Raw genomic sequence first — 16,385 nt, 5'->3', positions numbered from 1 at the left:
ACTTCTCTTGTTTGATTAAGGGTTGGCAGGAAAATACCTCCATGCTATGACATCATACCCTGGCAATCCAACGCTGTCAGCAATGAATATTTACATGGCCTGTGCAAAGCGCAACAACTTTCTCAGGATACCACTGACAGTATATTGCTACCCTGTAGCAAATTGTGGATTGCTGTAATATTCCACTATTTTCATTTTACTGGAAATTTTCTTGTGTGGGACAAGTAGTCCAAACCTGAAGTAAACATTTTCTTTGACTTAAGATAATTTTATCCCCATCTGATGGAAATACAATTAGCTTCAGGTTGAAATTCAGTAAAAAGAATTAATGAAAAAGTTTCCCTTATCACCAGTTTGTACCCTTTTCCACTGCAGACCTTTCAGTTACATCCTTACCTCCATCTGAATATATATCAGCATTTAAGAGTGATCATGTTAAATAGGACGTAATATCAGTATGTCCTTGAAGTATCAAAGTATCAAGTTCCAAGTACCTTTAGGTTCTGCAACCCTGTCTCTCCCTTTAACTCTTGATATACAGACTTCCTGTTTTGTTTTTAAGCTCCTCTTTCTTCATTATCTCTAGCTTTTATACCTCAAGGGGCAGAACTGTTCTGTTTCTTCTGGCTAAGGCTCCTTCCAGCATTTTATTTCTTTTTGTTTGAGTGGAGGTTTTGGTTTATTGTTAGTTGGTTGGTTTTGGGGTGGTTTTTTCGTTTGTTTTGTTTTTGAGAACTTGCCTAAGTTGGTGGGCTGATAAGACACAGCACAATCTGTCTAAAATGCTCAGCATTTCCGTTGGTATTGTTGAATTACTTGTGTTGTGTCATCTTTGAATGCCAGTTATCAAAATTTCCTTCAGAAGCAATGTAGTGTTGTTGAAAATATTACCTCTATAATTAAATCAAACTAAAACCTTGAAAAGGCTGTTTTCCTTAGATTATTTTAATAGCCAATGTAACAATATAATACATTATTTTGACGTTGAATATAAGCCTTATTTTGGTGAATAAAATTAATAACAATTAGCTGGAAGGGAAATATGGCTTTTCTAACATTGCATTTTTATCAAATGCAAAAAATTAAATAAAGGTATTTTAGCAATATGGTCTTTCTCCTTCCTGGGAAATATGAAAAATATTGAAACAAGAAACATGGGAATAGTGTTTTGCAGATAATATCTCAGAAATGTCACTAGATGATCTTTAAGGTCCCTCCCAACCCAAGCCATTTGATAAAAACAGCTTTTAACACACTTTATTCTTTTTAGGAACTTACAGTATGGAGGTAATAAACAGCCTTGAGAATACATGAAGATTGCAAAAAATTATTACAGCACAATTTTAAAGTAATCTAATAATATACATTTCTAGTCTTAATTCACATATCTAAAATAAGAAATGCTGACTATAATATCAGAGACATGAGTTAAATTTCCTGATGACTGACCCTGCCTACATCAAAATATCCCATCCTCTAAGCAAAGGATACAATCAAGTACTTAAATTATATCCAACTTCCTGGAGCAGATTTTCAGAGAGACTGTTGGCTCACCATGCCGAGGTTCATCCAGCTGGTGAAAACCTTACTTGCAGGGAGCCATCATTTTCACTTACTCTGCAATGACACAACTGGGTCTATGCTAATAGTAAAGGGTGAAGCACCGAGATCTCCTCAGGACTCCTGAGAATTCTGCCCTGTGGCACTTCCCATTTAATTCAACATACTCATACTATAGAGAATTTTTAAGAAAAAGACAGATGATCCCTTGGGATAATCAGGCCTAAATTTACACTTTATAGAGGAAGTTTGATATGTTATCTGTGGAAAGGAAAAATGGGCTTTCATGGATCAAGACTCTATGAGTTAATATTTAAGGACATTTCACAAAGAAGAAAACAATGGGCTGCAATTGATGCTTTCCATCTGACCTCTTTCTCTCTCCCTCTTTCTCAATCACTGTTTCATACTAGAAGACATGAATTCATGAGAGCCAGCATTAATGAAAAATGCACTAGAACTTAACTGCATTTCAGAGCTGCTGGTGTCAAGGGGACAAGTAATGTCTGTGTCTGTCAGAATGTAAATTAAGTCGCTTCATATGATCCAGTCTGAAGATTCAGAAAAGGGCATGGCCAAAAAAAAGGCGCATTCGCCAAATTTGATGCTGAATTAAGTATTTCTTACCATAGCCAAATGTTGATCCCCCATTACACTGCTTTTAAGCTGCAATAAATTGTAACCAACTCGTTATAAATGATAGGGGACATTAGCAACGATCATTCTCTGAAGATCCTGTCAGCCTTAGGAATATTTGAAAGCATTAGTTTTTTTTATTCTAGAGTTTTTCTCTGGACATAAGCATTCTTTAAAAACGAAATATAAGAAGCCTTTGGTCTTTATAACTGGAATGTTTCAGTATCTCCATTATGGTGCAAAAATATCACGTGACAATTTCTAATGACGTAATGAATATTGCTGTGTGCAACTCATGTTCAGGACACAGCCTGCTCTATTGGTAACTTACTCAGTAAAAATTTCCATATAACCAATTTGTGATGGAAGTCACAACATTTCCTGCTGGGCTCTCTCAGGACCAGCAGTTAGGCAAACACAGCAGTAGGTCCATTTGTGCCCCTGTGTTGGTTTCCAGCTTGTCAGAATTCAGATCAAGCAGATAAATGTTCATCCTGAGACAAGCAGGGTTAACACTGTGAGCAAAGCACTAAGTGGATGCCATGACCCCTGTGGTATCATGCAAGTCTGTAAAATCCCCTCACTGTAAGGCAAGAGCCTCATCACAGGATTAGTTGGCAATAACAGTAGGAGAGGATTTTCTTGTATTTGAAAGTTTAGTGTGGTTTCTCCTTTTTGCAGAGAAAGGATTTAGCATAATTCAGTGTCTCGAAGATACTTAGCTGCTGTTTAGCTGGGTGTTACTGATTAATGTTTAGTAGCTGAGAGAAATATGAGTTAGGAATGAATGTGAAGAGCTGCTGCCACATTGCCAAGGAGAGGGGGAGGATGCAGTGCAGCACTACCACATCTCACATGAGCTAAGGGTGTAGGTTGTTAGTCACCACTAGACCATAAACACAGCTCATTAGGAAGACCCCTTTTGTTGCTGCTTTCAGGACATGGCTCTGTACTCTGGAAGTGTATGTACAATGTACAGAAACTTGCCCACATACAAGCTCATATAGAATAGCAGACACTCATACACACATCTGCAGGTAAACATCCATTAGCAGATTATTAGAGTTTGACCAAATTACTCCCATTCTCAACTACTGTACTCTAGGTCTGCTCTGTGTGCAGGCTTAAAGGACAGTTAAGACAGTTCAAAATATGTGAAATAGGCAAACAGCTTTCTCATTCTGAAAATGATTCTTAACTCTTAAAATTATTTAAGGTTGAAAACAGTAAGAGAGGGGAACTGAAGCCAGTGGTATTGACTGTAGGTACTCTGCATGTGCTGCTGAAAACTGTTTCAATTTGCCTCAGTTTTGATTTCTTAGCCATAGCACTAAGGCTAGTACTTTGAATACAAAGCAAAGGGCACAGTCCTTTCTGAAATAGCTACTACAGCTAGATATACAAGTTTTCTAAAGCACTGCATGAGGTACATTTCCTAACAGCCCCACAATTTTAGAAAGAACATTTTAAAAAGCTTATCAAAATATGTTACATAAAAAATAAAATGAAGTTCAACAGAGATAGCGACATCAACTATTATCCATTTTGCTGTTGATTCTGCAACCTTATTTATGCACATTGATGCTTTTTCATGACAGATATGGGATATGGAAATCTGAAGATTGCCATATTAGTTATCTTGCAAGACATTCATTGAATAGAAGAGGTGGGAGAACATTAGGAGATATATTTGTACCTAACCTTGAGATAAAACTTAATTTTCTGTCTCCTTATCACCAATCTCTGTCCCAGCTGGCAGCTTATTTATTTTTTATTTTAAATGTTTAGAATGCAATTGTGCTCACTAGTTATCTTATTAAAAATGAAAGTAATCTGATTTTTTTTCTGTCTCTCTAGAAAGAAATTATTTTAATAGAATATCTTTCAGAAGTATTTTTTGCTGGTCTGTACTTCTGTCTAATCTGTGTGTGTGCCGAGCATTGCATGAAAAATGCATGCACTTAGCAGGCACAAAAACTAACACTACTTGTGCCTCAGCTTGGGCCGATAAGAAGTTTTGTACATTGCAGTAATAGCTGAATCTTGCATGCCCCTTTGCCTTTGCTGGCAAAATCTGCCTTCAGATGAGTCAGAAGCTAAACTCTGCCAGGTTTAACAAATGTCCACAGAGGATGAACAGATAGAATTATTTATTTCTATTAAGAATACCAGAGAGTATATTTTACAGGAAGTAATTTCATTATCTGTTGAAGTGCTAAGGTTCAGAATTTTAATACACAAGACTCAATGATGCATTAATTTGATCCACCTCATTAGCATCCAGGCACACTTAGAGAAAAATGCCAAAATTGTTACAGTTGGTTCCAGTCATCAAAGTGATAGACCCTGAGGGGTTTAACTCTGTAATTAACAGATAATATATATTTCATGAATAAGATGTATAATAAAAAATAGATAGTGTATAATGTACAATGTACATAATGTATCATATAATGCATGATTAACATATAAAAAGAGGCAATATTTAAAATCATATTGCTATGAAGTAAAATTAGACTGCAAGTGTTTCAAATTTGATCACTCCATCTAGAAGAGAGAAAACTTAAAGAGAACGACAGTTTTACATAATAGGATACTTATTGCTACAGCTCAAAGAAAAGTATGAGAAAAGATCAGGTGCACCTCATTTGTTTTGCTTCTGCAAATGAATATGCAAACAGCAGGCAGAGAAACTGAAGCAACTCTTACAAGCATATGTTCTTTTCTACTAATAGGTAAGGTCTCCTTTTAGATATTCTGGGTTTTTTTTTCACTACTTCAGCTACTTTTTAGAATGGACCAAGCTCTGTTAAAAAAATGTGGTGAGACAATTTTTATAATTTCCTGGTAAACTCCACATGATAGATTTATGTACTGATTTTTGGCAATAGACCCCACTTACTGACTCACAAAAGACATCCTTATGTCTCATACAGCAAGTGCATATATAAGGAATACAAAATACTCACATGTGGACTGCAAACGCCGCCCATCAAATACAACCATTACCAAAAAAGACTGAAGGACAAAAACCAAGTCTAGACTTCTTGCAAACACATTCATATATTTGTATTCAACAAAACTAAGTCTATAGAGAAGGATCACTGACAAATTACCTCTTGTTTAAAAATGTCTTGTAGACTGCATTATTTGCCTCCTATCACTGGCAGTCCTGACAGATAAAAAAGCTTAACTCCATCTCCATTTGAATAAACCTAATACTATGTAGCTACCTGCTGGTGTCAAATGAAGACAAATTAACACCCCCTCACCCAAACCCAGATGTTATCGCTTAAGTACCTGAGGAACAATATGTATAAAGGCTGGCATTGGCTTATAGACACAAGAACACTGACTAGTTAAAACATTTCTTATAAATGACTGCATTGAAATGTAAGCATCTTAAATGGATTTTATGGAAATATTATGACAAAGAATAATTCAGAATTTAGTTTTATTAGAACCAGGAAAGGTAAAATGCCCCCCAAAATGACCATTATCATTCTAAAAGAACAAACAACTACTAATTATGAGTTTAGCATTTTCTTGCTTAAAGTGATTCTTAATTTTACATATACTATGCCTGTTTTCTACATGAAATGAAACTCATCCTTACTATTTTGAATCTAGTGCTAACCATTGTGAAATTGTATTAGACATTTCAGTGCCTGTGTCTCTAGGATATATGGTGCTCTGTGTGATAAAAATAACTTAGAATAATTTTACTTAGCTATTAAACAATTATACTCATGTTCTCTTGCAGCTAGGAGGTGGTTTATCATTTCTATTGCTAAACTTAAAATAGCTACTATTTATTTTCACTGTCTGAGAACCTCAACATGACTGGTAAAACAAAGATTCTAATTAGACTACTCTTTTCTGTAACCTGATTGTCTATTGTTTTCCAACTCAAACAAGATTTGAATTTGAAGAACATACACTGTGCTGGGTCTATGTAACTTGTAACAATTTTCTACCTTAATAGTCACACTGCAGCATTTGAAAATTGGCAATTATTCATTTTGCCATGAGCTGCTAACTGAAGGAGTGAAATTCTCATCTCTGAAGAATGGTATAGTAAATCATGGATTAGCAAAGTCAGGCACCCTCAGTGAAAGCTTATCCTCTTGCTTACACCTAATAAGGCTAAGGATCAATATGGCACTCCTTCTCATCACAATACACATTTTATGTTAACTTTAATAAATTTCATCTCTAGAAATAAAGTGTTTTAAAAAGAAGAAAACTAGCTAGCCTTCTAACTAAAATCATGTTAGCAAAAATTTGACTCTGCAGAATCAGACAGAAAAACTCAATCTTCCTACAGACTTTCAACAAGTTGTGACAACATCACACAGTTATCTATAAATGCTACTTGTTAAAAATTTTGTATTTAAAATAAAATAAGATACATCTGTTTAAAAGAATACACTGTGTATTTTTCACAGAAAAGACCTCCACTATAAAACTGAGGTCTTTAGGCTCAATTGACCATTCAGATTTTTCCATGATCTGTGGGGTAAGAGAGGCACCTCCATAAGATAATTCATCCTGTCCTCACACAAACATCCAACACAGATGGGAGGAATTGTTCTCTGGAAGTTCTTTCTCTGTCTCTCTCCAAAATCTTTATAGGGACAATACATAACTTTGGGTAATACCTAATTTTGTATAGCTAAGCTCAAAAAAGATGAATTAATCTTCTCATGCCTTTAGCTGGAAATCCTGGTTTGTAGTAAGGTTTTCCTGGAGTCATTTTTTTTCTTGTGCAGACTGACTATTTTGGCTTGGAGTTTCAGCATCTCACAGGCCTCTGGCAAGAACTCCTACTGTCTTTCACCTGCAATGCCGTCAGAGACACGTTTGTGAATTTGCTCCAGAGAGAGACCTGACAGGGAGTGCAGACTTCCAGTGGCTCCTGTAATAGCATTAGATCTCTGATGGGGAATGAGGAAGGTTGCTGTGAGGTTATTAGGCTTTCAATACAAGTGTGGGCAAGAACTACAGCAAAAGAGATAAAGGTAGAATCATTACAGCATAGTTTCAGATGATTAAATAAGGCTAGGAACCAAGCCAGTTTCTGATTTGGGTGGGGTTTTTTTCCCTCTGTAAGAAACCAACAGAAACATTTCAATTTTTCCTGTTCAGATAAAGATATCTGAACTGAGACAATACCAATTCTACGTATTTCCATCTCCTGAGTAGAGTTAACTATCAGCATACAATAAATATTTCTGTATACACCTATGTGGTTCAATTCTTTATGGATGCTATTTATAGTCTATAAAAAGTAAAGATACAGTAATCAGAGAGTTCGTTTATAACTGATAAGTTTTAGGAAGACATTAAAAACATAGTGTAGCTAATATTCCATACCTGAGTAGTGGTTGCTTTGGATAAGAAGGTTGGTCACTGTTTTGGCAAGGCTGAGGTTTTTTTGTGACTTGCTTATAAATATTCCTGGCAGTTACTCCGATCCATAGCATAGTAGAGAGTGTAGAATAATGCAGCACTATGCCAACCTAAAAAAAAGAGTGGACAAAATTAAACAACTCAATGAATGGATCAGTAAAACAAGAGTTTTACAAGAATCTTACTTCATAAGTGCACAAGCAAACAGAATTTTTAACTGAATTTATAAATGCTAAGAGTTTATAAATCTAAGAGCTGCACTTAAAAATGGTTATCTAATCTACCATAGATAGTATTATCTGTAATACCAGATGCTACATTAGGAAACCAAGACTGTAAAAACATTTGTTTTCTAAGAAGCTGTTTAATGAAAACATTTTACACCTGCATTTAAAGTGATGTGCACTTTAAGTTTCTGGTACACTCTTTGTTAGCTTATCATGACAATGCAATTTAAAAATTAAGGAGAGGCCAGAATATTTGCTTGCTATTATGCTATTTCCTTTATTTTTTCAGGAATATCCCACTGTAGTTCCCTCTCTGCTATACACAGGCAAGGTTGACTTCTGGCAATGGCATCAGTGCTATTTGCCTAAAACCAGATTATTTTCAGACATATTTTAAGAAACTTATAAAGTTGGCCACAATTTTAAAAATTAAATGACAGCTCTTGGCATCCCCCCTTAAAAAGAATTATAAACTCCATTAGTGTTATTATCACTTTCTCTCCAAGAAACTGGTGTGTTTATCATTGAAAGCAAAAGAAAGTACAAACACCTCTAAAATGCTAACATCTTTGTTTTGTCAGTAATTGTTATTCATTACTATGGAAGCAGTAATTGGAATTTTATCCAATCTCCAGTGCTTTATTACATCAGCTAAGTCTCCATCTGATTATGTAAAATGAGGGTACCTTTGAAGCAATAACGTGACATTTTGCAGTGACAAGTAAAATATTGCTATAATTGGAAAGAACATAAATGTTTAAGGAATACAGAGAATTGCTGAATAAAGCTAACACAAATCTATTATAAGGATTTATTTGAACCAGTGTTCATTTTTGCGCCACCTAAAACAAAATAATTGATGAGTAAAGAAAAAAATTTCCATGCATTTTGTTTATATTTGGTATTACAGCTCAAAACTCAAAGATAGCAGCAAATACCATCAACAGAAAACCCTTTGTAATTTTCTCTGGGACTTGTCTGTCACATTAGACAAGGGAGTATAAAGCCTCCATTGCTGTTGTTGCTTGAGGTAAAAGAACCAGAAATAAGAGAATGAGACAACTTTGTAATGAGCTGGCAGATATTGCCAGTTCAGGGACTGGGGCTGTCTGGTTCACAGGCAGCTTGCAGAGTTTCTGTAGGGACCATGAGAGGGGAGGGAGGAGGATGAGAAAGGGGGAAGAAAAGGGGGCAGAAATAATGAGAAAGAACTGGAAAAAATCTAGATATTTATTTCCTAACCTTTTTCTCATTTCAGCACAGCCCTGCTGCTATACATTCTTTTTTCCACACAAGTACGTGCAATAATAGGAACAGCAGGAATGAATTCCACGTGAAAAGGCACCTACATGTGAAATTTTGACATCATAGATGACCATATAGAGAGAAATCATCAGCCACTTAAATGAATGGAAGACCTAAAAATAGTACAACAAAACTATTTTATTGAACTTTCAAGGAGGCAACTGAACTGACTGAAAATATCACTTACGCCACACCTGGGTCACATTGCTGTTTTTCACTGTGAGCTCATGTTTTGGCAACTGAGTTACTTCTGACACATGGAAAAACTGAACAAACATGGAGGAGGCAAAAATGTTATCATCCCCTGTACTAACTCTTTAATGATACATATCTCTCTCTCAAATCCCCAAAACAACCAAACTAAAAAAACCAAACCCCCAACCATTTGCATTTCTTGCTTGAAGGAAACAAGGATTTGTACTGAAGATACAGGACCTCCTTATGACTAACATATTTGACACGACACATCAAAAGTGTGGAATTTGGAAGGCTGAGCTGAGCTGTTACTAGAATTTTTGCTATTATTCATCCACTAATAATTAGTAAAGAAATGCTTGTCTCACTTCACATTGAAAAATCAGTGTTTCAAAATGCTGGGTTTTGCTCTCTGCCTCTTCCTTCCCCTTGTCTCCACACCCACACCAGTTATGTCATGGAGATGCATCTTCCTCACTGTTGTGCTTAGGGACTGTGACTACACGTTCTTTTGTCCCTTCCAGTGGGATCACCACTTTCTAACTCTCTCAACCTAGGAAGACATCTGAGCCCCGTGGTAGAAATACATGAGATAGCAGCTCACAACACGAGAGGGAAGGATGAGACACACCAGAAAGACCAATGTGGCTTTGTTCAGTAAACTCTTTCCTGACTCTCTTAGCAAATGTGAACTTGAGGTTATGCATGAGAGGTCCAGGGTACAAATTTACCTGTGTGTATCTTGTTACTGGATTTCTGCCTCTGTAAAGCTTCAGAGGCCAAGAAATACACACAAATTAAATATCAAAGTGATAACTTCAATCTATTTTCACTGTTAGCAGAACTTCTGCATTTCACATAAAATTGTATGGAAAGGGTTGAGTTTTCCACACAGAATAAAGGATAATGATTGGAAACATTGAAGTGGTGACCCTATTTTTAAGGTTTTCCACTGATAGGCCAAATGGTACAGAAAAAACTGCCAGGATATATGCACTGAAAACAGCACTGTACCTAATGCTCTTTAATAACCACAGTTATACGGTAAAAATTTTCTTGTTTTCTTGGATTCATTTTTTCCATGTCCTGTGTTCTTAGAACTCTTAATCTTTGGGAATGAGCACCAGCCTTTTGAATAAAAGATTATACTTTTCTTCAGTAAGAAGATGCTGTCTATTTGTGCTCCTCCAATAAATTTCAGTACCCTAGAGATAACTTAAGTTCCACATGATGCAGTTACCAGGGTAATGACCAGAATACACATTTATGCAAAGCATTTTGGCACAAAAAGGTCTCTTGATCAGCTTTAACTTGCACACAAATTTCTTTGTTTTCCCCAGATTTTTAATTTCTTTTTTTTTTCTAATTGTAATCATATTTCAGATAAGATTGTACTCCTTAATCCAGTTCTATTTAAAGAAGGACACAGATAGGCATTGACATTCTGGTCGAACTATTAACCCTGCTATTGAAAATGATTATTTTCTGTGAGATGAAGGGATTCAGGAATTTCTCTGCAGTCTGTAACACCACAGGATGTGAATATTTCATGGTCTTTAAACATTTAACATTAGCAAAACCCCATGCTCCCTTCTCAGGTAGAAAATTCAGAGCAAGAAGTTGAACTTTCTGAGTTGAACTTGTAGGCTACTGGCTAGGATGGAACAGGCTTTGCCTTGTTGAAGATTTACTGCCTTACAGAAGGGAATCCACAAGCAGCTTCACGTATGACCTTCATCAGGGAGAAGGAAGATCTGAGCCTTGCCAAAGTTTACATGGAAACTTTTATTTTATAAACCACATAGGAGGTTCTTGGAGATGTGATTGAAGTGATCATGCCACTGCAATTAAAAAAATAAGATTCTGTCTCTCTCCATAACTTTTCTGCCTCCTGAATCTTGTGCCCAGAAGTCCATTGTTCATGCTTCAATGCATTTAACTGATGATTTCATCCCCTAGCATCCATAATTTCATGGCTATCATGCTTTCCTGGAAAGTAGGAGCCATGAAACAGAAATCTTTGAGAGTAAAGAATTGATGCCTCCCACACATGGGGAGTGATCCAGCTACAATTGTGTCTCCTTCTCTCTCATTCTTTACATGAAAGGAGTGAGCTTCCTTCTGCCTTTTGAAGCAAACTAATCTGAAGCCCTAACTCTGGGAGATGGAAGAGCTCGCTGGCTGGCTCAAGCACCTTTCCAGTAGTGTGTGTACTGCCTCTGATTTAGCCCCATCTGCTGCTCCTAAGACAACCTTTGACTTGCATGAAAGATTTTACCAGTAAACTCAAGAGTCTGGATTCAACAACAGCCAACATTCAGTGACACCCAGAATGGGATTCAAGGGCAATCTAAAGAGTCTGTAGATTCATTCACACAAGAAATGTGTGAAGATGCAATCAACTCTTCTAGACTAGCACTCTTACATCAGTTTTCTTGTAAATCATAAAGACTGCAGAGCACATATGCAAGTAAAAGGTCTATACGAAATCCTCTCTGAAATAGATACATAGGTTTAAAAGGGGATTTTAGATTTTTAGATTCCATATAAAAATAAATGTCTGACCATTCCTGAAAAGACTTTTCCTGTGTGATTATTTCACCTTCAAGGGGATTTGAAGGTTCTTCCAGATATCACAGAAAATGGGTCCATTTCCATAGCATTAATTCCTGATGTTTAAAACTAACCTGAAACTACTCATTTAGAGACAGAAGGTGATCCCAATGAAGCTAATTTAGAACCACGCTTTTTGGTTAAATTTGAAGGACAAAAGTTAACTCAGTCTATTATTTCACATCGATAAGTATGCTGTAGTAAAATTTTTGTGGAAGTTTTAAGGATAATTACAATAGGAATGGTGGCGGTTGACTGGCTTTGATACCACATTTCAGTGATTAGGACAAAAAATACTTGCACTTGGAATCTTTCCCTATGCACTTGGGAAATAAAAAGTGAAAATTGCATTGCTGCAGGTTGTAGCTGTGCTTTGAATTTTAGCAGATTGCAGGATTCCTGTGGAATGGCATCTGATGGTGTTACACCTGTGGTATAACTAATATTTTAGTGCTGCTTGAAGCAGCAACATTTCCACAAATATATTTTAAGCCAAATATCAGGGTTTTGGCACCTTGGATATTAAATCACAGAGCAATTGTCTCAGGTTTATCACAGGACACAGGCACTGGCACTCAGAATTTTGAAAACCTTGCTGTCAGAAAGCAAGAAAGGATCTGTGGCTGGGTACAATGTTCTCAAAGTGAACAGTTTTTCAGCCTCTATTACCAGCTATTGGAACCTTGTCTTAGATTGTTTGGACTATTTAATCCATTAGCCCTGTCTAATTACATCAGACAATTTCTAGCAGGAAATAGAGGACAGTCTCCCTTGTGTGACCTATATCTTTCCTATACTGTAACTACTGATGATATTGTCTGTTGATGTAGCATATTGTCAGGTAAATAAATAACTTCATGAAACCGGTTAGCAGACATATATGAATGGTTCAATTCAGTTTCTCTAAGTGTGCATGTTTCTCTCATTATCAGAGACAGATGCCACTGATAATGCATTTTATTAAGATACCCCTGTAGTTTATGTATTACTTATAAAAGGCTATTAATAACACATTTATCTCAATCAATTTTTCATTATAGCTGTTAATAGCACGTTGTTACCATGCAAGCTGCAAAGTAAATAACCAGACAACGACTGGAACAACAGATGGTCATTTGTGACCATGTAATTACATGGCCATGGCTGCCCTACAAACTAATCTGCTACTATCACTTGCTAACTGCAAAGACAATGGTAAGTGATATTTCAATTTGCTAGAACTTACAAAGTAATTATGACACAATACACTAGATATTGTGAGATCTTTCTCTCAAAATAATCTAGTGGACGACTGTGTTATTTAAATGAGTACCATGTAATGCACATGAGTAGACTTCACATGTAGAACATCACAGTGCTTACAGACCCCCATGTGCTGTTTACTGATGGTCATGCACAAGGATACACAAAAGGCTTCCAAAGCACCTCACTGAATACTAGAGTGATAACTCTTACACTAATTCTGCAAATTTTGCACTGACGCTTCTGTGGGCTCCTGACTCTTGCTATTTACACCCATCCAAGCCAATCAGAAGAACTGATTAGTGACATGCAAAATATCTGGGAGAACACTGGCTAAACAAAATGCTTTACTACAGGTAAATACCAACAACATTCATGAACCCTGGTGCACTTCCACAAAATCTGAGAGGAAGAAATATTTACAGCAAACAAATTGCAACAAGCCCTCATCAGGCATTACAGAAGATGACTGAAACGACTCTCCTTACACATTGTACAGACTCAGCCTTTATATTCAGAGCAGCTGGATCCAGCCCTATCTGTGCATCTCACAACACTACTGCCCCAAAAATGCTGAGGCAAGAGAGGTGAAACAGTCCAGCAGTGCAAACAAGGGTCCATAATTTACAAGTAAGCTGGTTGGCTTTGTCTCCTTAGGGATCATCCAGAGAAGCCAGAGCCACCCTCAGGCAAACAGTGTATGTATTACACAAGTGAAGCAGTAACTTTAGTCCCACACATTCAATCCAAAGCACAGGATGGACAGAAGTATTTTGTATTCAGTTTTCAACTACCCTGAATAGTAGAGAAATACTAAGATTTTCAGGGCTTTTCTTAAAAAAAACCCAACAAAAACAAAAACAAAACAAAAAAAAAAGGGCAATCTTAGCCTCAGAGAACTTAATACATTGATCACCCTCTTAGAGAAACTCATGTGACAACCAAACACTGAACACTCCCAGTTCTGGCCTTTAAAAGACATGCTTATATTTTGAAAAACTTAAGATCCAGGAACAAAATAAGAAAAGAAGGAGAACTGCCAATATTACATTAAAAACTCATTTCCAAGTTTCAATTCTATCAGTAAGAATTGTTAAGACAGATACTTACAGCTTGACATATAATTGGATATTTAATGCGATTGATTCCCCCAGCAAAAACAGCAAATGTGAGAGCAGTATGGAAACAAAAGTTGAGAAGCATGTGCCATCCTTTTCTGCTTATTCGGATCGTGCTGTTGAAAAAAATCACATTTTAAAATTAAAACCCCAACATATTTATTATGAAAATTACTATTTGGAAAAAATACTCAATTTGATAGAATAAAATTCTCTGACTGCTGAATACCTGTGTAACAATCTACCCATAGGACAGAGTCTGACCTATATAGCATTGAAATAAATTATAAAAAGGTAAAATAAATGGTAAAAATCATAAAAGTCCACTGACTTAAAGTTTCCTCCACCAAATCAAGCAATTAAAGTAGAGCACTAAAAGCAAAAGCTTATTGCATAGCTTCACATATGCAGAACTTTAACAAGACATTGCTAAAGGATTAAATGGAAGCTGAAGACCAGAAGACATTGCATTAACTTCACTTATATTAATATTTAGCAGCTTCTACAGTACAATACATTCCTACTCTTTTAAATTGCTAATGGTCTTTAACCAGCAGTATGTAGTTAAGATGGCATTTATATAAATTTTTCATATAAAAGAAAACACAAGTTTTCTAAACCCAAAATTTAGAAGACAGTTTCTTTCATCCAGTGATAGTTACCAGTCTTCCAACCAAACTTGGTCTTAAAAGCCAATATGGCAAGTGTAGCTGACCAAAGTGCTGCTCATCTGGAAGTTGCCAGAAAGCAATTTGATAGTGTTCACGGTTTTATACTGAATTTTTGAGGCAGAAATCTTAGGAAAAGTGTGAAGAAAATTTAAACATGCATGTCAGGAAAGCTCGGGAACAGCTTATGACAGGTCAACATAAACTTTGTTTTGATTTCTCTGGTGTAAATCACATTGCTGCCATTACTATCCAACAGTAATTCAGATAATTTTAACTTATCTTTACAGTAAGGGTTGTAAAAATTGAAGTGCCTCAGCATCATGCTGACCATTTAATGCGTACTTAAAATGGAGTTCTTACCTGTGATGGACAATGTAGGTGATAATGGAAGCAAACAGGCACAACAACATAACTGCAGTACATGCATAAACCACAGGGTGCAGAAATTCCCCTGGGTACTGGGGGAAAGACAGCACTGTCTTAAAATCCTACGGAAAGAGCAAAATGATTTAACATTGTTAGGCATGTGTGAAACTGAGACTTCATTCCAATATGTCCTGTCATTTCTAGCTGTTCCCTTTCAAGGGCAGGAAAAAAAAAAAGATGAACTTTTAATGTAGACACAGTTCATGAATTTACAATAACAAACTGCTCCTTCCTCATCTGCATACAGTTTGCTAGACAGAAATTAACCTTTTTGTACAAGCAGACATATCCTAATTAAAAAAAAAAGGTCTGAAAAAATACAAAGAATATTACATTTTCCCGGCATTAGAAATATCTGGTACTTCTGATAACATGAACTTTCTGAGTGTATTTTACTAAGATATTAAGCACAAAATATCAAATCACCATAAAGGTTTCTAAACGGCATACATATGGCTGCAGAACCACTCAAAGAAAAAAAAAGTCATGAGAATACACCCAAATTATCAACTGACTCAAATATAATTTCCAGTTGATACAACTCCTGTAACCCAGTGACCTTCACACTTAGTTGCAAATACTCTACTCCCTATAGTAATTCAAAAGTGACTTGCACATCTATATTAACAGCAGTATAAAGATCCGTGCATTCCTTTTGGACATGTTAGTGCCTAGTGACACAATTCTTCATGAAAACCGTAACGAAAAATCATCAATATCTTTGTAAAATTAACCTTATCAAATTCCTCTAAATTACACATTTAGACAAGCTAAATCTGGAGGTGTGATGGATGGAAAGCAAAAGTAGCCCCTCACATAAAATAGAATGTCTTCAGAATATCTGAATTAAACCAAACATCAGACATTCCCTGTAATGCATTAAGCCACATTTGTTTGTGGCACTACATTTCTGCACATAGGCACTAAAAATTATACACAAAACTATCACCTGAGTGCAAACAAAGTGTCATCTACATGCC

The 16,385-nt window shown here is 36.1% G+C and overlaps 1 protein-coding gene across 1 annotated transcript in view; it reads right to left on the bottom strand.

Annotated features, from left to right (window-relative positions):
* LOC104696063 (adhesion G protein-coupled receptor A3) overlaps positions 1 to 16,385 on the bottom strand; it is a 263,063-nt gene that overhangs the window by 25,267 nt on the left and 221,411 nt on the right. Inside the window, exons 15-17 of the mRNA XM_039554100.1 lie at positions 15,340 to 15,467; positions 14,301 to 14,424; positions 7,573 to 7,718 (exon numbers count right to left, since the gene is read on the bottom strand). Of these exons, the coding sequence (XP_039410034.1) occupies positions 7,573 to 7,718; positions 14,301 to 14,424; positions 15,340 to 15,467 (398 nt within the window). The remainder of the gene's footprint in view (positions 1 to 7,572; positions 7,719 to 14,300; positions 14,425 to 15,339; positions 15,468 to 16,385) is intronic.

The sequence above is a fragment of the Corvus cornix genome, chromosome 6, assembly GCF_000738735.6.
Source record: "Corvus cornix cornix isolate S_Up_H32 chromosome 6, ASM73873v5, whole genome shotgun sequence".
Lineage (NCBI taxonomy): Eukaryota > Metazoa > Chordata > Aves > Passeriformes > Corvidae > Corvus > Corvus cornix.
This window is presented reverse-complemented; position numbering and strand designations above follow the sequence as displayed.